This window comes from Hypanus sabinus, chromosome 4 (assembly GCF_030144855.1).
Source record: "Hypanus sabinus isolate sHypSab1 chromosome 4, sHypSab1.hap1, whole genome shotgun sequence".
NCBI classification, from domain to species: domain Eukaryota; kingdom Metazoa; phylum Chordata; class Chondrichthyes; order Myliobatiformes; family Dasyatidae; genus Hypanus; species Hypanus sabinus.
Window position 1 is genome coordinate 83,430,174 of NC_082709.1, and position 21,788 is coordinate 83,451,961.

General features: G+C 48.8%; 1 protein-coding gene across 3 annotated transcripts in view; it reads right to left on the bottom strand.

Moving 5' to 3' along the window:
- LOC132392948 (obscurin-like protein 1) overlaps positions 1-21,788 on the bottom strand; it is a 225,440-nt gene that overhangs the window by 144,787 nt on the left and 58,865 nt on the right. For all 3 annotated transcript variants that reach the window (XM_059967558.1, XM_059967557.1, XM_059967556.1), the window contains exons 12-17: positions 19,638-19,910; positions 15,769-16,044; positions 14,408-14,683; positions 11,918-12,193; positions 4,727-5,002; positions 3,353-3,628 (exon numbers count right to left, since the gene is read on the bottom strand). In XM_059967558.1, the coding sequence (XP_059823541.1) occupies positions 3,353-3,628; positions 4,727-5,002; positions 11,918-12,193; positions 14,408-14,683; positions 15,769-16,044; positions 19,638-19,910 (1,653 nt within the window). The remainder of the gene's footprint in view (positions 1-3,352; positions 3,629-4,726; positions 5,003-11,917; positions 12,194-14,407; positions 14,684-15,768; positions 16,045-19,637; positions 19,911-21,788) is intronic.

Below are 21,788 nucleotides of genomic sequence, written 5' to 3' on the forward strand. Positions count from 1 at the left end.
TCCCTGACAATGACTTGAAGGGCATTGGGATAGGCTGTTTCTTGTTTGCTGATGACAGCATTCAATATCTTGAGTGCCTGTTTAACATCAGCCTTTGATGGTGTGTAAACTGTGGTCAGGATCATGGAGGAGGACTCCCTTGGTAAGTAGAATGGTCGGCACTTAATCACCAGATGTTCCCGGTCAGGGAAACAAGATGTAACAAGAGTGCTACGTCCAAGGACCAGGAAGAGTTTATCAGAGAAACACAGAATCCCACCTTTTGCCTTCTCCAAATTAGCAGTCTGGTCCATCCTATGTATCGAGAAGCCCTCGGGTTTTACCAACATATCTAGTGTGTCCAGATTGAGCCATGTGTCTGTGAAACACAGAACGCAGCAATTCCTCATTTCCCTCCAATACGGCAATCTTGTCCTTGGGTCCTCAGTCTTGTTCTCCAGTGACTGTACATTTGCTAACGAGGCGGAGTTTCACTCTGAATTTCAGTCTAGCTTGGCGTCTCCCCTCCTCCCTTTCTTCTGAAAATGTGATGTACTTAAGGATGCCATACCCACATATTTGGGAGTTTAGTTTTCCAAGACGGCCAAGTGTTTGAGGGGAAATCTGATAGAGATATTTAAGAGGCTCTTTGATAGGGTCATGAATATGCAGATTATGTAGGGAAATGGGCATTGTTAGGGCAGAAAGGGTTAGGTCAGTAAGCTCGAGGAAATCTGCAAACGCTGGAAATGCAAGCAACACCCACAAAATGCTGGTGGAATACAGCAGGCCAGGCAGCATCTATAGGAAGAAGCGCTGTCAACGTTTCGGGCCGAGACCCTTCGTCAGGACTAACTGAGAGGAAAGATAGTAAGAGATTTGAAAGTAGTGGGGGGTGGGGGGAATGTGAAATGACAGGAGAAGACCGGAGGGGGTGGGGTGAATCTGAGAGCTGGAAAGCTGATTGGCGAAAGTGATACAGAGCTGGAGAAGGGAAAGGATCATGGGACGGGAGGCCTCAGGAGAAAGAAAGGGGGAGGGGGGCACCAGATGGAGATGGAGAACAGGCAGAGTGATGGGCAAAAAGACAGTGCTTCTCCCTATAGATGCTGCCTGGCCTGCTGTGTTCCACCGGCATTTTGTGTGTGTTTTAGGTAAGTAAGCTTTTTATTCTAGTGCATAAGATAATGAGAAGCATAGAAAGAGTAGAGAGCTGCTATCATTTTCCCAGGTCAAAACACCTAGTATTAGAGCAATGTAGTTCCATAAAGTTGTTCTAGCCAGAGGCTGTAGTAGGAATAAGCTCCCACTACCTACTAAATGTTCCTAATGGTGTGCGTCTCTATAGCCTCTGACAACCAAGTCCAGCTCCTGGCCTTCACATGTGGCTTAGGTACTAAGCCCAGTGGAACTGTTTCTACCGGCAGGTGAAGTGGTACAGGTGGGTTACTGGTGCCTTAAAACTTTGCTTGGGGCAGATGGGGGTTCGTCAGCCATTGCTGGCAGCTCACCTAGGAGAAGGAAAACTCTGATCTCAAACCTCCGCTGCCTTTCAGCTACACCCACACACGAGGAAAGCTTCAGGAGTAAACCTTGGGGGAAAATCTGGAGCTAGAGTCAAGACAGTCCTATGTTGAGTTCAACAGTGACTGGTGACTCCTGCAACACCGCTGGTGTCAAACTGAATCAGTCTCTGCTGTTCCTTTCAGTTCATCAGCTGCGTGGAGAGTGGGAGACTGTTACATGGGCAACAGCTTGTTCTCCTTATCATATTCCCCTAGCTTGTGATATCTGCTGGTGAGATAGCAGCACGTTCGAATGCAACAGTCTCTCGGGGGTCAACTAAAGGTGCACCTTTCTTTTAAAAGATGTTTTTTATGATCACAAGACTATAGTAGACTCCAGGAACTATGGGCACAGCAGGTCTAGCACATCAGTGATCCGTTCGTTATTTGGAGCAGCCGGCTAGGGTGTTGAAAGAGCCGGCGGACAGGTCAGAAAAGGAAAAGCCAATGGTCAGGTTGAAGAAGGAGAAGCTGACAGACGTGCTGGAGAAGGAGAGCCCGGCACACAGGTTGGGGAAGGAGAAGCCAGTGGATGGGACAGAGAAGGTTCAGAGGAGCTGACCTGGGTGAAGACCATATTGCTGCCTACTACTGTAAGGCGCTGCAGTTAGTGCACGAAAGCAGCATGCAGTGTAACCGTCTTGGATGTTTCTCTTGCAATCCCAAGACCCTGTTGGATGTTGCTAATGTAAGATGCCTCAGGCCTTTTTCCCTTGTTTGGTGGTGAGACAGTTGAGGAGGCAGCAGAATGGCCTCAGTAGTAAAGACTAGGCCTCAAGTCATGGGCTTGCCTGCTGCTGGAGTCCAGGTGAGGAGACGCTGGAGGCAGTGTAACATGGCATCCATGCTCAGTTGGGGGCGGTCACTCCCATCAGTGCTGCTCTCTAGTGTTTTACGAGTGAAATGACGGGCTGGATTGTCAGGAGCTGTACCATCAGTTTGTATGTCACTCAGGGTTTGGGGCTATATATGTGTTTATTGTGTAATGAAGTGTGTGTGTTTTTTTTTCTCTCACTATTTTGGATGCATATTATGCACCTTGGCCCCAAAAGAACACTGTCTCATTCAACTGCATCCATATATGGTTTGAATGTTAACCAAGCTTCTTTGATTGCCTATTGCCTTGTGTATTATGTAGACAGCTGGGGTGCAACATCCACAGTCCACCGTGACCAACAAAGGGCCTCAATCAGAGTTATGCACTTGAGGTTTGAGGGGGAAAGTTGTGACATTGTGCCTTCAGTTTATTAAGCTTTTAATTCCTAGTTTAATCCCTCCCCACCATCGGTAGTATCTACAAGATGCACTGCCTCAAAAAAAGTAGCATCCATCATCAAAGGTCCTCACTGACTAGGCCATGCCACCTTCTCACAGCTCCCATCGAACAGGATGTACATGTGCCCGGACCCCCACACCAGCACGTTCAAAACCAATACTTCCCTTCAACCATTCAGTTCTTGAACTAACCTGCACAACCCTAACACTACAGTTTAGCAACACGATGACTACTTTCAACTACAAAATACTCTTCTTAGTTCTAATTGTGTTCTTTCTTGTATTGTCTAGTTTTGTCTATTTTATGTTTCTTTGTGAATGTTGTTTATCTGAAGCTCTGTGCCTGTGATGCTGCTGGGAGTTTTTCATTGCAGCTGTGCATGCGCGTACTTGTGCAGATGACAGTGACTTCATTTGAGTCTGAATTAAACTGATCACTTCTTATACTGACACTGAGGTCATCTGGCCAATCACAATCCTCCCAGTGATGAGGAGATGTTGGGTGAGTGCCCAGGGAGAGGGCTGAACCTTACCTTTAACGAGGACTCGGAACACAACGCTGTCATCCCGGACATCACACAGGTACTCTCCCGAGTCAGTCAGCTGTGCGCCCAGGACCTGCAGTGACCGGACAGTCCCCTCGCTCCTGGTGGATGTCCGCCCATCCTCAGCCACCTTCTTCCCGTCCTTGTACCATCGGGCAAGTGTGTCCGCCCGGGACACCTCACACTCCAGACGAATCTCCTGGGACACCAAGAATTTGTGGTCTTGCAGCCGGTCTGTTGGTCGGGTTATACGGACTGGGGGTTCTGCAGTCAGAAGCCAGGGTTAGAATCAGAATCAGGTCTATTACCACCGACAATTGTTGTGAAATTTGTCTTTTTTTTAAATGGCGGCCATACAGTGCAATACATAAAAATTACTAAGGGTTACAAAATAGTAACTAATTAGTGCGAGATTAATAAGGAGATACTATTCATAGGTTCATGGACATCAGAAATCTGATGGCAGAGGGGAAGAGGCTATTCCTAAAACATTGAGTGTGGGTCATCATGCTCCTGTACCTCCTCCCTGATGGTAGTAATGAGAAGAAGGAATCAGTGCTGAGGGTCTTTAGTGATGGAGTTTAGTAGGCTTTTAATTCCTCGTTTAATTAGCTCAGCATAACATTGTGGGCTGAAAGTCCTGTTCTTATGCTGTCCTATACCGTGGCCTACAAGGCATAACTACAACTTTACTCTCTAAGGAGGTTCAGCTCGTCACCAAACACTCTAACAAACTTCTGCAGGCATGCTGTGGAACATGTCCTGACATGGTCTGGTCCGGCAGTTCGAACGCTCCAGAATGTAAGAAGCCACAGAGCATAGTGGACTTGGCCCAAGATACCATGGGCACACTCCTCCCCACCATCGGTAGTAACTACAGGAGGTACTGCCTCAAGAGGGCAACATGCATCACCAAAGGTCCCCACCAATGGGGCCGTGTCATCTTCCTGCAGCTACCCTCGGGCAGGAGGTACAAAAGCCTAAAGCCCCACACCACCAAGTTCAGGAACAGCTACTTCCCTTTAACCATTTTGTTTTAGAACCAACCAACACAGCCCTAATCACTACAGCTTAGCAACACTGTGACCACTTTGCACTATAACACTCTTCTTAGTTCTAACAGGTTTCCGTCTTGTGTAATAGTTATGTTTTTTGTGAATATTGTGTGTCTGATGCTGTGGTGCTGATGGAAGTATTTCACTGCCCTTGTGCACATGTGGACCTGTGCAGGTGACAAAATCTTGACTCTGAATTAATCTAATCTCTTATTACATGGATACCGAGGTCACTTAGCCACTCATAATCCTCCCGGTGATGAGGAGAGACACTGGGTGAGTGCCCAGGGAGGGGACTGCACCTTACCTTCCACAAGGACTTGGAACACAACGCTGTCATCCCGGACATCACACAGGTACTCCCCCGAGTCAGTCAGCTGTGCGCCCAGGACCTGCAGTGACCGGACAGTCCCCTCGCTCCTGGTGGATGTCCGCCCGTCCTCAGACACCCTCTCCCCATCCTTGTACCAGCGGGTGAGGGCATCCGCCCGGGACACCTCACACTCCAGACGAATCTCCTCAGACACCAGGAACCTGCGGTCTAGCAACCGGTTTGTTGGTCGGGTTATACGGACCGGGGGTTCTACAATCGGAAACAAGGAGTCAGAATTAGAATCAGGCTTATTAGCACTGACGTACATTGTGAAATTTGTTGGTTTGCGATAGTCCTAGGTTGCTACGTTCCAGTACACTCCTGCATTAGAGGGCATGAGCTCGAAGCAGAGGTTGGACAAACTTTTGCGGCAGAGGCTGAGGGGAAGATCTGATAAGGTTTTGTAAGATTATGAGAAGCACAGTTAAAGTATACAGCTGTTATCTTTTGACCTGGATGGAAGTATTTAGTATTATAGGCTACGCATTTAAGGTGAGAGGGGATAAGTTGAAGCACGATGAGCATGGCAACATAGACCAGCGGGTGTCTACAATGTACGGCCAGAGGTGATGGGGAAGGCAAGTACGACAGAGCATTTAAGATGGGTACAGGAATATGCACAGAATGGAGGGCTCCGTACATTGTGTAGGCAGAAGGGATCAGTTTAGTAGGCTTTTAATTCCTAGTTTAATCAGTTCAGCACATTATTCACCAAGGTCTGCACTGAACAAAAAAGGTGCAACAGCAAATTTACTTTCTTAAAAGGTTACATCTTTACAACCTCTGGGTGGTTGGCACCTGGAGTATTGCAGTCATTTCTGTTTGCCCCATTATAGGAAGGGTCAGTTCAGTACAACATTTTGGGCTGAAGGGCCTGCTCCTGGGCTGTACTGTTCCAGGTTCTACAAGGGACATACATCAGTAATTTTACTTTCCAAAGAGGTTCAGCTTGTCACTGAACACTAACACACCTCTACAGATGTCCTGCAGAGCATGTCCTGTGGTTGCATCACGGTCTGGCAGGGCAATTAGAGTGTAAGAGGCTGTAGAGAGGAGTAGATTCTGCCCAATCCATCACTGGCGCATCCCTCCCACCATTGGCAGTGCCCACAGGGGGTGTTTTGTCAAGAAGACACCTATCATCAAAGATCCTCACTGTCTGGGCCATGCCATCATCCCACAGCTGCCACTGGGCAGGAGGTAGGTCCACACCACCAGGCTCAATAACAGCTACTACTGTTCAACCATTCAGTCCTTGAACCAACCCGCACGATTCTAATCACTACCTCAGTACAGCACCATTGGGCCAATTGTGCTCTTTCTTGTATAGTTTTGTATAATTTTTGTTTCCCTTCTTGTGAATGTTGTGTATCTGATGCTCAGTGCCTGTGATGTTGTTGCAAGTAAGTTTTTCATTGTACCCGTGCACACGTGGACTTTGTGCAGGTGACAATAAGCTAAAAACACAAGAGATTCTGCAGGTGCTGGAAATCCAGAGAAACGCACATACACTGCTGGAGGAACTCAGCAGGTCAGGCAGCATCTGTGGAGAGGAATAAACAGTCGACGTTCAGGCAGAGATCCTTCTTCAGCACTGGAAAAGAAAGGGGAAGAAGCCAGAAGGTGGGGGAGGGGAAGGAGCACAAGCTAGAAGGTGGTAGGTGAAGACAGGTGGGTGGGGGGATGAAGTAAGAAGCTGGGAGGTGGTAGGTGAAGACAGGTGGGTGGGGGGAATGAAGTAAGAGGCTGGGAGGTGGTAGGTGAAGACAGGTGGGTGGGGGGGATGAAGTAAGAGGCTGGGAGGTGGTAGGTGAAGACAGGTGGGTGGGGGGGATGAAGTAAGAGGCTGGGAGGTGGTAGGTGAAGACAGGTGGGTGGGGGAATGAAGTAAGAAGCTGGGAGGTGGTAGGTGAAGACAGGTGGGTGGGGGGATGAAGTAAGAGGCTGGGAGGTGGTAGGTGGACAGGTGGGTGGGGGGATGAAGTAAGAGGCTGGGAGGTGGTAGGTGAAGACAGGTGGGTGGGGGGATGAAGTAAGAAGCTGGGAGGTGGTAGGTGAAGACAGGTGGGTGGGGGGAATGAAGTAAGAAGCTGGGAGGTGGTAGGTGAAGACAGGTGGGTGGGGGGAATGAAGTAAGAAGCTGGGAGGTGATAGGTGAAGACAGGTGTGTGGGGGGAATGAAGTAAGAAGCTGGGAGGTGATAGGTGAAGACAGGTGGGTGGGGGGAATGAAGTAAGAAGCTGGGAGGTGGTAGGTGAAGACAGGTGGGTGGGGGGAATGAAGTAAGAGGCTGGGAGGTGGTAGGTGAAGACAGGTGGGTGGGGGGATGAAGTAAGAGGCTGGGAGGTGGTAGGTGAAGACAGGTGGGTGGGGGGAATGAAGTAAGAGGCTGGGAGGTGATAGGTGAAGACAGGTGGGTGGGGGGAATGAAGTAAGAAGCTGGGAGGTGGTAGGTGAAGACAGGTGGGTGGGGGGAATGAAGTAAGAGGCTGGGAGGTGGTAGGTGAAGACAGGTGGGTGGGGGGGATGAAGTAAGAGGCTGGGAGGTGGTAGGTGAAGACAGGTGGGTGGGGGGGATGAAGTAAGAGGCTGGGAGGTGGTAGGTGAAGACAGGTGGGTGGGGGAATGAAGTAAGAAGCTGGGAGGTGGTAGGTGAAGACAGGTGGGTGGGGGGATGAAGTAAGAGGCTGGGAGGTGGTAGGTGGACAGGTGGGTGGGGGGATGAAGTAAGAGGCTGGGAGGTGGTAGGTGAAGACAGGTGGGTGGGGGGATGAAGTAAGAAGCTGGGAGGTGGTAGGTGAAGACAGGTGGGTGGGGGGAATGAAGTAAGAAGCTGGGAGGTGGTAGGTGAAGACAGGTGGGTGGGGGGAATGAAGTAAGAAGCTGGGAGGTGATAGGTGAAGACAGGTGTGTGGGGGGAATGAAGTAAGAAGCTGGGAGGTGATAGGTGAAGACAGGTGGGTGGGGGGAATGAAGTAAGAAGCTGGGAGGTGGTAGGTGAAGACAGGTGGGTGGGGGGAATGAAGTAAGAGGCTGGGAGGTGGTAGGTGAAGACAGGTGGGTGGGGGGATGAAGTAAGAGGCTGGGAGGTGGTAGGTGAAGACAGGTGGGTGGGGGGAATGAAGTAAGAGGCTGGGAGGTGATAGGTGAAGACAGGTGGGTGGGGGGAATGAAGTAAGAAGCTGGGAGGTGGTAGGTGAAGACAGGTGTGTGGGGGGAATGAAGTAAGAAGCTGGGAGGTGATAGGTGAAGACAGGTGGGTGGGGGGAATGAAGTAAGAAGCTGGGAGGTGGTAGGTGAAGACAGGTGTGTGGGGGGAATGAAGTAAGAAGCTGGGAGGTGATAGGTGAAGACAGGTGGGTGGGGGGAATGAAGTAAGAAGCTGGGAGGTGGTAGGTGAAGACAGGTGGGTGGGGGGAATGAAGTAAGAGGCTGGGAGGTGGTAGGTGAAGACAGGTGGGTGGGGGGATGAAGTAAGAGGCTGGGAGGTGGTAGGTGAAGACAGGTGGGTGGGGGGAATGAAGTAAGAGGCTGGGAGGTGGTAGGTGAAGACAGGTGGGTGGGGGGAATGAAGTAAGAGGCTGGGAGGTGGTAGGTGAAGACAGGTGGGTGGGGGGATGAAGTAAGAGGCTGGGAGGTGGTAGGTGAAGACAGGTGGGTGGGGGAATGAAGTAAGAAGCTGGGAGGTGGTAGGTGAAGACAGGTGGGTGGGGGGAATGAAGTAAGAGGCTGGGAGGTGGTAGGTGGACAGGTGGGTGGGGGGAATGAAGTAAGAGGCTGGGAGGTGGTAGGTGGAAAGGTGGGTGGGGGGATGAAGTAAGAAGCTGGGAGGTGGTAGGTGAAGACAGGTGGGTGGGGGGATGAAGTAAGAGGCTGGGAGGTGGTAGGTGAAGACAGGTGGGTGGGGGGATGAAGTAAGAAGCTGGGAGGTGGTAGGTGAAGACAGGTGGGTGGGGGGAATGAAGTAAGAGGCTGGGAGGTGGTAGGTGAAGACAGGTGGGTGGGGGGAATGAAGTAAGAGGCTGGGAGGTGGTAGGTGAAGACAGGTGGGTGGGGGGATGAAGTAAGAGGCTGGGAGGTGGTAGGTGAAGACAGGTGGGTGGGGGGAATGAAGTAAGAGGCTGGGAGGTGGTAGGTGAAGACAGGTGGGTGGGGGAATGAAGTAAGAGGCTGGGAGGTGGTAGGTGAAGACAGGTGGGTGGGGGGATGAAGTAAGAGGCTGGGAGGTGGTAGGTGAAGACAGGTGGGTGGGGGGATGAAGTAAGAGGCTGGGAGGTGGTAGGTGGACAGGTGGGTGGGGGGATGAAGTAAGAAGCTGGGAGGTGGTAGGTGAAGACAGGTGGGTGGGGGGATGAAGTAAGAAGCTGGGAGGTGATAGGTGGACAGGTGGGTGGGGGGATGAAGTAAGAGGCTGGGAGGTGGTAGGTGAAGACAGGTGGGTGGGGGGATGAAGTAAGAGGCTGGGAGGTGGTAGGTGAAGACAGGTGAGTGGGGGGAATGAAGTAAGAGGCTGGGAGGTGGTAGGTGAAGACAGGTGGGTGGGGGAATGAAGTAAGAAGCTGGGAGGTGGTAGGTGAAGACAGGTGGGTGGGGGGAATGAAGTAAGAGGCTGGGAGGTGGTAGGTGAAGACAGGTGGGTGGGGGGATGAAGTAAGAGGCTGGGAGGTGGTAGGTGAAGACAGGTGGGTGGGGGGATGAAGTAAGAGGCTGGGAGGTGATAGGTGGAAAGGTGGGTGGGGGGATGAAGTAAGAGGCTGGGAGGTGGTAGGTGAAGACAGGTGGGTGGGGGGAATGAAGTAAGAGGCTGGGAGGCGGTAGGTGGAAAGGTGGGTGGGGGGATGAAGTAAGAGGCTGGGAGGTGATAGGTGGAAAGGTGGGTGGGGGGATGAAGTAAGAGGCTGGGAGGTGGTAGGTGGAAAGGTGGGTGGGGGGATGAAGTAAGAGGCTGGGAGGTGATAGGTGGAAAGGTGGGTGGGGGGATGAAGTAAGAGGCTGGGAGGTGGTAGGTGGAAAGGTGGGTGGGGGGATGAAGTAAGAGGCTGGGAGGTGGTAGGTGGAAAGGTGGGTGGGGGGATGAAGTAAGAGGCTGGGAGGTGGTAGGTGGACAGGTGGGTGGGGGGATGAAGTAAGAAGCTGGGAGGTGATAGGTGAAGACAGGTGGGTGGGGGGGATGAAGTAAGAGGCTGGGAGGTGGTAGGTGGACAGGTGGGTGGGGGGATGAAGTATGAGGCTGGGAGGTGGTAGGTGGACAGGTGGGTGGGGGGATGAAGTAAGAGGCTGGGAGGTGGTAGGTGGACAGGTGGGTGGGGGGATGAAGTAAGAAGCTGGGAGGTGATAGGTGGACAGGTGGGTGGGGGGATGAAGTAAGAAGCTGGGAGGTGATAGGTGGACAGGTGGGTGGGGGGATGAAGTAAGAAGCTGGGAGGTGGTAGGTGAAGACAGGTGGGTGGGGGGGATGAAGTAAGAGGCTGGGAGGTGGTAGGTGAAGACAGGTGGGTGGGGGGGATGAAGTAAGAGGCTGGGAGGTGGTAGGTGGACAGGTGGGTGGGGGGATGAAGTAAGAAGCTGGGAGGAGGTAGGTGGACAGGTGGGTGGGGGGAATGAAGTAAGAAGCTGGGAGGTGGTAGGTGAAGACAGGTGGGTGGGGGGATGAAGTAAGAAGCTGGGAGGTGGTAGGTGAAGACAGGTGGGTGGGGGGAATGAAGTAAGAAGCTGGGAGGTGGTAGGTGAAGACAGGTGGGTGGGGGGATGAAGTAAGAGGCTGGGAGGTGATAGGTGGACAGGTGGGTGGGGGGATGAAGTAAGAGGCTGGGAGGTGGTAGGTGAAGACAGGTGGGTGGGCGGATGAAGTAAGAAGCTGGGAGGAGGTAGGTGAAGACAGGTGGGTGGGGGATGAAGTAAGAAGCTGGGAGGTGGTAGGTGAAGACAGGTGGGTGGGGGATGAAGTAAGAAGCTGGGAGGTGGTAGGTGGAAGAAGTAAGGGGCTGGGAAAGAAGCAATCTTATCGGAGAGGAGAGGAAAAAGGGGAGGAGGACCAGAAGTTGGTGAAATCAATGTCCATGCTATCTGGTTGGAGGCTACCCAGGTAGAATTTGAGTTGTTGCTCCTCCAACTTGAGAGTGGCCTCATCATTTCAGAAGAGGAGGCCATGGACTGACATGTCAGAATGGGAACAGGGATTGGAATTAAATTGGTTGGCCACCGGGAAATCCTGCTTTTTGAGGATGGAGCAAAGGTGCCGGACATAGTGGTCCCCAGCATACATCAGGTCTCACCAACGTAGAAGAACACTGGTTACAGTAGACAACCACAACAGGCTCACAAGTGAAGTGTTGCCTCATCTGCAAGGACTGTTCGGGGCCCAGAATGGAGGTGAGGGAGGAGGTGAATGGGCAGGTGTAACATTTCTTCCACTTGCAGGGGAGAGAATAATGGGGAGGGATTCCTGTGGAAAGCTGAGAGTTAGAGGGAAGGGGAGGGGGAGGAGAGGATGACGGTGGGGGGGAGTAAAGCTGAGTTTGGTGGTAGGATTCCAGTGAAGATGGTGGAAGTTGGATGCGGAGACTCATGGGGTGGGAGGTGAGGACAGGAGGAATTCTATCCATGTTAAGGTGGTGGGAAGATCGGGTGAGCACAGATGTCCGGGAAGTGAAGGAGATGCAGGTGAGGGAGGAAGGGAAACTCTGTTCTTTGAAGAAGACATCCTAATGCCCTGGAAATGGAAGTTGCCTCCTGGGAACAAATGCAGTGGAGACAAAAGAAGTGAGAAAAGGGTGTGGCATTTTTATTGGAGACAGGGTGGTAAGAGGTATAGTTAAAGCAGCCATGGGAATTAGGTTTATAAAAGACATCAGTAGACAGTTTCTCTCCAGAAATTGAGACAGAGAGATGGAGAAAGAAAATGGACCAAGTGAATTTAAAGGCAGGGTGGAAGTTGGAAGCAAGTTACTGAAATTATGAGCTCAGCATAGGTGCAGGAAGGAGTGTGTCAACAATAAATTGATTCGACTTTGAATTAAACTAATCTTTTCTCATGCAGACTTAGAGGTCACTTGGCCAATCACAATCCCCCCAGCAATGGGGCGAGACGCAGTATGAGTGCCCAGGGACATGACTGCACCTAACCTTCCACGAGGACTCGGAACACAACGCTGTCATCCCGGACATCACACAGGTATTTTCCCGAGTCAGTCAGCTGTGCGCCCAGGATCCGCAGTGACCGGACAGTCCCCTCACTCCTGGTGAAAGTCCGCCTGTCCTCAGCCACCTTCTCCCCGTCTTTGTACCAATGGGCGAGTGCGTTCGCCCAGGACACCTCACATTCCAGATGAATCTCCTGGGACACCAGGAACTTGAAGTCTAGCAGCCGGTCTGTTGGTCGGATTATACGGACCAGAGGTTCTGCAGAATGAAACAAGGGATCGGAATCAGAATCAGGTTTATTATCACCAACGAGTGTCATGAAATTTGTTGTTTTTTGATATTCCGAGGTTGCTCTGTTCCATTGCACTCCTGTATCGGAGGGTATGTGCTACAAGGAGAGGTTGGACAAAGACCTAATGAAGAGCCTTGGCCTGAAACATTAACTTTCTACTTCTTTACAGAGATGATGCCTGACCTGCCAAGCCCTGCAAAAGATGAAATTGGCAAGATATGGTGATGTTTTGCTGCAGCAAACAAAGCTACTAGCTACTCCATTAACTATACTTTTTCTGGACTACGATCACTGAAATCCACAGCCCGTAATTTCCCTTTGGGAATTCAGCTTTTGAACTGTCTGCACGACCTGGTGTATTTGCAGTATCCTGAAGGATCTGAAGAACTGAACTCTCAAGAATGCAGGTATGACCGAAGCAGCCGCTAACTCGGGCCAGATTGAAACTTCGGGCCAAATCGAAATGGTGGGGCCCGGGCTTCAAGAACACAAGATAAACCACAGAGAGTGGTGGACGCCTGGGATGTGCTGGCACGTGTGTTGGAGTAGGCACATACAACGATAGAGGGATTTAAGACTCTTGTAGACAGGCTCATGAATGTGCAGAGAATGGAAGACTCTGAACATTGTGTAGGTAGAAGCAATTAGTTTAGGAGGGTTTCAATTCATAGCTTAATCACAACATCATGGGCCAAAGGGCCTATTCCTGCGCTGTATTCCTTTTTTTTAGGTTAAAGAGGTTCAGTTTATCACTGGACTCTCTAACAGACTTCTACAGATGTACTGTTGAAAGCATCACCGTCTGGTCCAATGCAAAGGAACATTAGAAGTTGCAGAGAGTAGTGGACTCAGCCCAGTACATCACGGCACATTCACCAGGAGTGTCTGCAGGAGGCAACGTCCACTATCAAAGGTCCCCAGGTTTGGGGCATGTCATCTTCTCACAGATATTCTTTTTTTTTGCGAGGAAGGGCTTTGGAAGTTTGATGTTATTGCTGTAATCTTTTTGCGAAGGAGGCGGTTTGCGAGTTTTGTTTCTTTTTCTTTTTGTACGGGGAAGGGTGGTGACGTCAACAACATTCATGGTTTTTCTGTCCTTAATGGCTCCTGGAGAAGATGGATATCAGAGTTGTATATGCATACTTTGACAATAAAGTGAACCTTTGAACCATAGGGCAGGAGGTACAGAGCTTGAAGCTTCACAAGACCAGCTACTTCCCTTCGACCGGTACAACCCTAATCACTACCTCAGTATAACAAAACTTACATATTCATGTGTATTTTGACCCTTACGGATTACTGTCAAGCTTCCCTGGGTGTTACGTACTGAACATAACGTGAAAGGGCATTCTGGGTAGATGACCCACAAGTGGAAAGACCAGCTGCACATTTATTCCTCATCTCCCCGTCTCTCGTGTGTGTTATTTACCACCACCCAGCCTCCCACTACCACAAACATGACAAAGACAATGAGCACTTCCTGCTACAACATTTTTTTCCTGAACAGATAATTTTGTATATTTTTTGTTTCATTTGTTTTTTATTCCTGAATGGTTTGTGCATGAAAAATAAAATACAAGATCTACAAAAAAACATATATAAACACAGACTGACAGACAAAGAATATGCAAAAGAAAAGAAACTGTGCAATTAATAAATAATACTGAGAAGATGAGTTGTAGAGTCCTTGAAAGTGAGTCCATAGGTTGTGGAATCAGTTCAGCGTTGCAGTGAGTGACGTTAACCACACTGGTTCAGCAGCCTGATGGCTGGGGGGGTAATAACTGTTCCTGAACCTGCTGCTGTGGGACCCAACGCTCCTGTACCTCCTTCCCAATGGTAGCAGCGAGAAGAGTGCCTGGCCTGGAAGGTGGGGGTTGTTTTCATCACTTAGCACCACAACAAACTATTATTTCTTCTATTGAGTCTTCCTTATAAAATTTTGTTTTTTTTTGTTTAATTCATGTTTATTTTCTGTGAATGTTGTTATTGGACACTATGTGCCTGTAATGCTGCTTTCGAGTAATTTTCATTGCTCCTGTGTGTACACGGACTTGTGCAGATGGCATTAAATTCAACATTGAATTCAACTAATTGCTTCTCATATAGGCACAGTCATAATCCCACCAGCAACAGGGAGAGATGTTGGGAGAGTGCCCAGGGAGAGGGCTGCACCTTACCTTCCACGAGGACTCGGAACACAACGCTGTCATCCCGGACATCACACAGGTACTCCCCCGAGTCAGTCAGCTGTGCGCCCAGGACCTGCAGTGACCGGACAGTCCCCTCGCTCCTGGTGGATGTCCGCCCATCCTCAGCCACCTTCTCCCCGTTCTTGTACCATCGGGCAAGTGCGTCCGCCCGGGACACCTCACACTCCAAATGAATGTTCTCGGACACCAGGAACTTGTGGGCCAGAAGCCGGTCTGTTGGCCGGGTTACACGGACCGGAGGTTCTGCAGTCAGAGCAAGGAGTCAGAATCACAATCAGGTTTTTTATCACTGACATACATCCTGAAATATGGTTATTTGAGAGAGTACAGGGCAAAACATAAAAATTACTACATGATACCAAAAATAACAAATTAGTGCAAAAGAGGAATTACAAGGTGGTGTTCATGGGTCCATGGACCGTTCTGAAATCTGATGAGGGACGGGTTGGAGCTGTTCATAAATCATTGAGTGTGGGTGTTCTGGCTCCTGTGCCTCCGCCCTGGTGGTAGCAATCAGAAGAGGACAAGTCCTGGAGAGTGAGTCTTTAACAGCAGATGCCGCCTTCTTGAGTTTAGCTGGTTTAATCAGCTCAGCACAACATGATGGGCTGAATGGCCTGCTCCTGTACAGTACTGCACTGCACTGTGTTCTGCCAGGAACGTCCATCAGCAACTTTACTTTCTTAGAAACTTGGGCAGGTTCCAAACATTTCTAACAAACTTCTACAGATGTTACATTAAAAGTATCCTGACTTGTTACATCACGGTCTGGTTTGGCAATTTGAATGCACAGGAAGATAAGAAGCTAGAGAGAGTGGTAAATCAACTCAGTACATCACAGGCACAGCTGTCCCCATCTCCCTCAATACCTCTTTGTGCAACTAGATCTTCAATATCTTCACTGGCAGAGCCCAGTCAGTTCAGATGGGCAACAACATCTCCATCAGCACCACCAGGCTGTGTGCTTATCCCCCTGCTAACTCACTCTACACTTACGACTGTGAGGCTGAGCACAGCTCCAGTGCCACATTCAGTTTGCTGATGACACCACTGTCATAGGCCAAATCAAAGCTGGTGCCGAATCAGCTTACAGGAGGGAGAGTGAAAATCTGGCTGAGTGGTGCCACAACAACAACCTCTCACTCAACGGCAGCAAAACCAAGGAGCTGATCAGGGGGAAGATACCAGGGGTGCATCAATGACTACTCAGGGGATCGAAGGTGTAGAGGGACAGAAACTTTAAATCCATCAGTCTCATTATACCAGAGGTTTTATCTCGCAAGGGGAGAGATGTTGGGTGAGTGCCCAGGGAGGGGACTGCAACTTACCTACTACGAGGACTCGGAACACAATGCTGTCATCCTGGGCATCACACAGGTACTCTCCCGAGTCCGTCAGCCGTGCGTCCAGGACCTGCAGTGACCGGACAGTCCCCTCGCTCCTGGTGAATGTCCGCCTGTCCTCAGTCACCTTCTCCCCGTCCTTGTACCAAAAGGCAGGTGCGTCTGCCCGAGACACCTCACACTCCAGCCGAATCTCCTCGGACACCAGGAACTTGTGGTCCAGCAGCTGATCCTTTGATCGGATTATACAGACCGGAGGCTCTATAGACAGAAACAAGGGTCAGAATCAGAACGAGGTTTGTGATCTCTATCATACACACCGTGGCTATTTAATTAGGTACCTCCTGTGTACACGTTTGTGACCTCCTGCTGCTGTAGCCCATCCACTTCAAGGTTCAATATCCTCCGTGTTTCGAGATGCTTTTGTGCACACCACTGTTGTAACACATGATTGATTATTTGGGATACTGTTAAACTCCTGTCAGCTTGAACCAGTCTGGCCATTCTCATCTGACTGCTCTCGTTCACAAGGAGTTTTCACCAACAGAACTGCCATTCACTCACTAGATATTATTATTTTGTTTTATGCACCATTCTCTGTATGTTTCCTTCAGAGCATCGTGTATGAAAATCACAATCAGTTTCTGAGATACTAAAGCCACTCTGTTTGGGACCAACAATCATTTCACGGTCAAAATCACTCAGATCACATTTCTTTCCCATTCTGATGTTTGGTCTGAACAATAACTGAACCTCTTGACCATGTCTGCATGCTTTTAGGCATCGAGTTCCTGCCACTCGATTGGCCAATTAGATATCTGCATTAACGAGCAGGTGTACAGATGTACCTAATAAAGTGGCCATTGAGATTATGTCATGAAATCTGTTGTTTTGTAACAGCAGTAGAGTGCATGACGTTAAAATTTCTACAACTTACAAGAAAAAGCTCGAAAGACGAATAATGAGGTTGTTCTTGGGTTCATTGTCCATTCAGAAATCTGATGGCAAAGGACAAGAAGCTGCCCCTGAAACACTGAGTGTGTGTATCCAGATTCCTGTATCCCCTCCCTGGTGGTAGCAATGGGAAAAGGGCATGTCCTGGGTGATATATAACCTTATTGTGTATCAGAATCAGAATTGGGTTTAATATCACTGGCATATATCATCAAATTTGTTGATTTCCAGCAGTACATAGTTATAACTATAAACTATAATACAAAGTATATGTTAAAAATAAATACGTAGTGCAAAAAGAGAGCAAAAAGTGTTGAGGGTTCATGGGTTCATTGACCATTCAGAAATCTGATGGTGGAGGGGAAGGAGGGGAAAAACGTTGAGTGTGTGCCTTCAGGCTCCTGTACCTAGGGCATGTCCTGGGTGATGGTGGTCCTTAACGATGGATGCCCCATTTTTGAGGTATTGCCTATTGAAGGTGTCCTCAGTGCTGGGGAGGCTAGTGACCATGATGGAGCTGACTGTGATTATAACTTTCTGCAGCTTTTTCTGATACTGTGCACTGGCCCCTCCAGACCAGACGGTGATGCAACCAGATGGAATGTTCTCTATGGCATACCTGCAAAAATTTTCAGTGTCTCTGATGACATATCAGAACTCCTCAAACTCTTGATGCCTTCATGATTGCATCAATCTTAACCCAGCTTGTCATTCTGTAGCACCCTCAATGTAGCAATGCATCCTGGGAGCTTCAGAACAGTGCTTTTCATCTGGCAGAGACACTATCAACTCCCAACCTCTGTCACTATTCCCATCCTCCCCTCCTCTACCTGCCTATCACCACTCCCCCTCACCTGGATCCACCCAACAACTGCCACCTCTTGCTCCTCCCCTTCCCCTCACATCTTAATACCGGTCACCTCTCCTCTATCTTTAAATTCAGGTGAAGGATCTTGATCTGAAACGCTGATTCTACATTCCCTCCATAGATGCTACCTGACCTGCTGGGTTTCTAGGGCATCCTGTGCATTGCCTTTAATACCATGTTTCTCAAAGATCCAGATAGAAAGCTGTCAGAACTGTTCACCAAATAGAATGGGCAGTGTTACACTAGTGTAGAGAGTTGATTGCTGTGCTTTAGGAAATCGAGGGATATTGGGTTAGTGTGGGGCAGAGGAACAAACAGACAGACAGACAGACAGACATACTTTATTAATCCCGAGGGAAATTGGGTTTCGTTACAGTCGCACCAACCAAGAATAGAGTAGAAATATAACAAAATAAAACCAGAAATAATTAAATGATAATAAGAAAATTATTCCAAGTGGAAATAAGTCCAGGACCAGCCTATTGGCTCAGGGTGTCTGACACTCCGGGGGAGGAGTTGTAAAGTTTGATGGCCACAGGCAGGAATGACTTCCTATGACGCTCAGTGTTACATCTCAGTGGAATGAGTCTCTGGCTGAATGTACTCCTGTGCCTAACCAGCACATTATGGAGTGGATGGGAGACATTGTCCAAGATGGCATGCAACTTGGACAGCATCCTCAGACAGTCCAGTTCCACCCTCACAACATCACTGGCCTTACGAATGAGTTTGTTGATTCTGTTGGTGTCTACTACCCTCAACCTGCTGCCCCAGCACACAACAGCAAACATGATAGCACTGGCCACCACAGACTTGTAGAACATCCTCAGCATCGTCCATCAGATGTTAAAGGACCTCAGTCTCCTCAGGAAATAGAGACAGCTCTGACCCTTCTTGTAGACAGCCTCAGTGTTCTTTGACCAGTCCAGTTTATTGTCCATTCGTATCCCCAGGTATTTGTAATCCTCCACCATGTCCACACTGACCCCTTGGATGGAAGCAGGGGTCACTGGTGCCTTAGCCCTCCTCAGGTCCACCATCAGCTCCTTAGTCTTTTTCACATTAAGCTGCAGATGATTCTGCTCGCACCATGTGACAAAGTTTCCCACCGTAGCCCTGTATTCAGCCTCATCTCCCCTGCTGATGCATCCAACTATGGCAGAGTGATCAGGAAACTTCTGAAGATGGTAGACTCAGCCCTGATACTGAATGGGGCGGGGGGGGGAGACAAGAGGTACCCGGTTTTCACTGCACCTGATTTTGTTTCAAGGGGGAAGTGGGGAGTGGGAAAGAGATGGAGAAAACTGGGGAGGCAATGGTGGACTGAGGAGTAGAGAAGGAAGGGTAGAGGGAAGTGAGTAGAGAGAGACGGTAGAGAGTGGGATGGGGAGCGAGAAAGAGAGAGGTCGGGGGAGAAAGGGGGAGGTGGGGGGAGAGAGAGAGAGAGAGAGAGAGAGAGAGAGATAGAAACAGAGGGCTCTGTTCACCACTAACAGGGAGCTTCTGTGTGTCATCAAACAAGCTTCTTGAAGCCATTTCAAATGTTCCCCCACTTTGCGTCCCCATGAAAGTATCCTGCTGGCTGCATCAAGGTCCGGCACAACAGTCTGAATGCACAGGGAGATAAGGAGCTGAAGAGAGTGCTGGACGTCCTGGGCATATCTCTCCCCACCATCGATAGTATCAACATGAAGCACCTTCTCAAGAAAGAAACACCTATTGTCAAAGATCCTCACAGACCAGGCCACGACATCTTCTTGCATTCACCATTAGGAAGGAAGTACAGATGCCTAAAGTCCCTCATAAACAGGTTCAAGAACACCTACTTCCCTTCAATCATTTGGTTCTTGAACCAACCGGCACAACCCTAAACATTACAGTTTAGCAACATTATAATCACTTTGCTCTGGTTCTAATTATCTCATTTCTTGTATAAATTGTGTAAAGTTAGGTTATGTTTCTCATGTGAACGCTGTGTATTTGATGATACATGTTGCACTGTGTGTCACTGCATCCTCGCCAGTGAACCCACCTGTCACGGTGACTGTGAAGGACAGTGAGTCTCCTGTGGCCTCGCAGACGTAGACTCCGCTATCATCCTTGGAGCAGTGGGGAATGACCAGCCTCCTCTGAGCTCCCTCGGACTCCATCCTCACATCCGGCCTCTCCTCCAGTCCGCCGCTGTCCTTGTACCACTTGACCTCAGCGTCGGAGTGGGACACCTCACAGTTTAACACAACGGTCTCGCCGCACAGGTATCGTGTCTGTTGCCCGTCCTCTGCAGCTCTGAGTGTCACACGCGGTTCTACAACAAAAGCAAAGGGCTAGGAGAACTTTGTAGAATAGAACACAATAGAGCAGAATGGGGGAAAAACTCACTGGTGGGAGTTGTCTATCGGCCACTGAATAATAACATTACAGTGGCACAGGAAATTGTCAGATATATCTGAAGCATGTAAGAATGGAACAGCAGGGGACTTTAACTTGCACACAGATTGGGTGAATCAAGCTGGTCGAGGCAGTCTTGAGGAGGACTTCAGAGAACGCATCCATGATGGTTTTCTTGAACAGCATGTTACTGAACCTACAAAGGGAACATGCTATCTTAGATCTGGTCCTGTACAATGAGACAAGTAAAATTAGAGACCTTGTAGTGAGGAATCCTCTTGGAAAGAGTGATTACAATATGACTGAGTTTCTCATACAAATGGAGAGTGCCATAGTTCAATTTAAGACCAGTGTATTATGCCTACACAATGGAGACTACAATGGGACGAGGAAGGATATGTCCAGTGCAGACTGGGAACACAGGCTCTATATGGTAGAACGGTTGGGGTATATTGGAAGACTTTCAAAGAGATACTTCATGATGCTCAACAAAACTATATTCCAGTTAAAAGCAAAGACAGCAAGGGTGGGGAGAGCCAGCCTTGGATAACAGAAAATAAAAGAAGGCATCAAACTAAAAGCTTGAGCATACAAAGTCGCCAAGATTAGAGGGAAACTGAAAGATTGAAAACTTTAAAAAGCAACAAAGAATCACTAAGTGAGCAATAAAGAAAGAAAGATAGATTATGAAAATAAACTAGCACAAAATATAAAAATGGATAGTAAAAGTTGTCATTATTATATAAAGCAGCAAAGGGCAGCCAAAGTGAATGTAGATCGCTTGGAGGACGAGATGGGGGAATTGATACTGGGTAATGTGAAATGGTTGAGATTTAGACTAACTATTTTGTGTTACAGTGGAGGACATGTCTGACATGACAAAGAGAGATGTTATGGATGCAATGGGAGGTGAGGACCTTGATACAATAGCTATCACTAAAGAGGTAGTGCTGAGCAAACTTTTGGGCCTGAAATTAAATAAGTCCCCTGGTCCTGATGGAATGCATCCCAGGGCACTGAAAGAAATGGCAGAAGTTATAGTAGAGGCTTTGGTCCCTGGGCCTGGCAGGTCCTGGCAGATTGTAAGACGGCAAATGTTACGTCACTGTTCAACAAAGGATGCAGGCAAAAGGCAGGTAACAGTAGGCCAGTCAGTTTAACATCTGTAGTTGAAAAAATGCTTAAAACCATCACTAAAGAAAAAATAGTGAGGCATCTGGAACAAAATGGATCCATCAGGCAGATGCAGATTGAATTCAGCAAAGGCAGGTCCTGTTTGACAAACTTACTGGAGTTCTTTGAGGATATAATGAGCACAGTGGATAGAGGGAAACAGATGGACGTTATTTACTTGGATTTCCAGAAGGCGTTCGATAAGGTGCCACATAAAAGCCTTTCTGATAAGATAAGGATATGCAGAGATAGGGGTGATGTATTAGCATAGACAGAGAATTGATTAACTAATAGAAAGCAGAGAGTTGGGATACATAGGTGATACTCTAGTTGGCAATCAGTGGTGAGCGATGAGCCGCAGGGGTCAGTGCTGGCCCACAACTGTTCACGATATACATTAATGATCTGGAAGAGGGGAGCGAGTGTAGTGTATCTAAGTTTGCTGATGACACTAAATTGAGTGGAAAAGCAAATTGTGCAGAAGATACGGAGAGTCTGCAGAGAGTTATGGATAGGTTGAGTGAGTGGGCAAGGGTCTGGCTGATGGAACGATGTTGGTAAATGTGAGGTCATCCACTTTGGAAGGAAAAATGGAAGATCAGATTATTATTTACATGGTAAA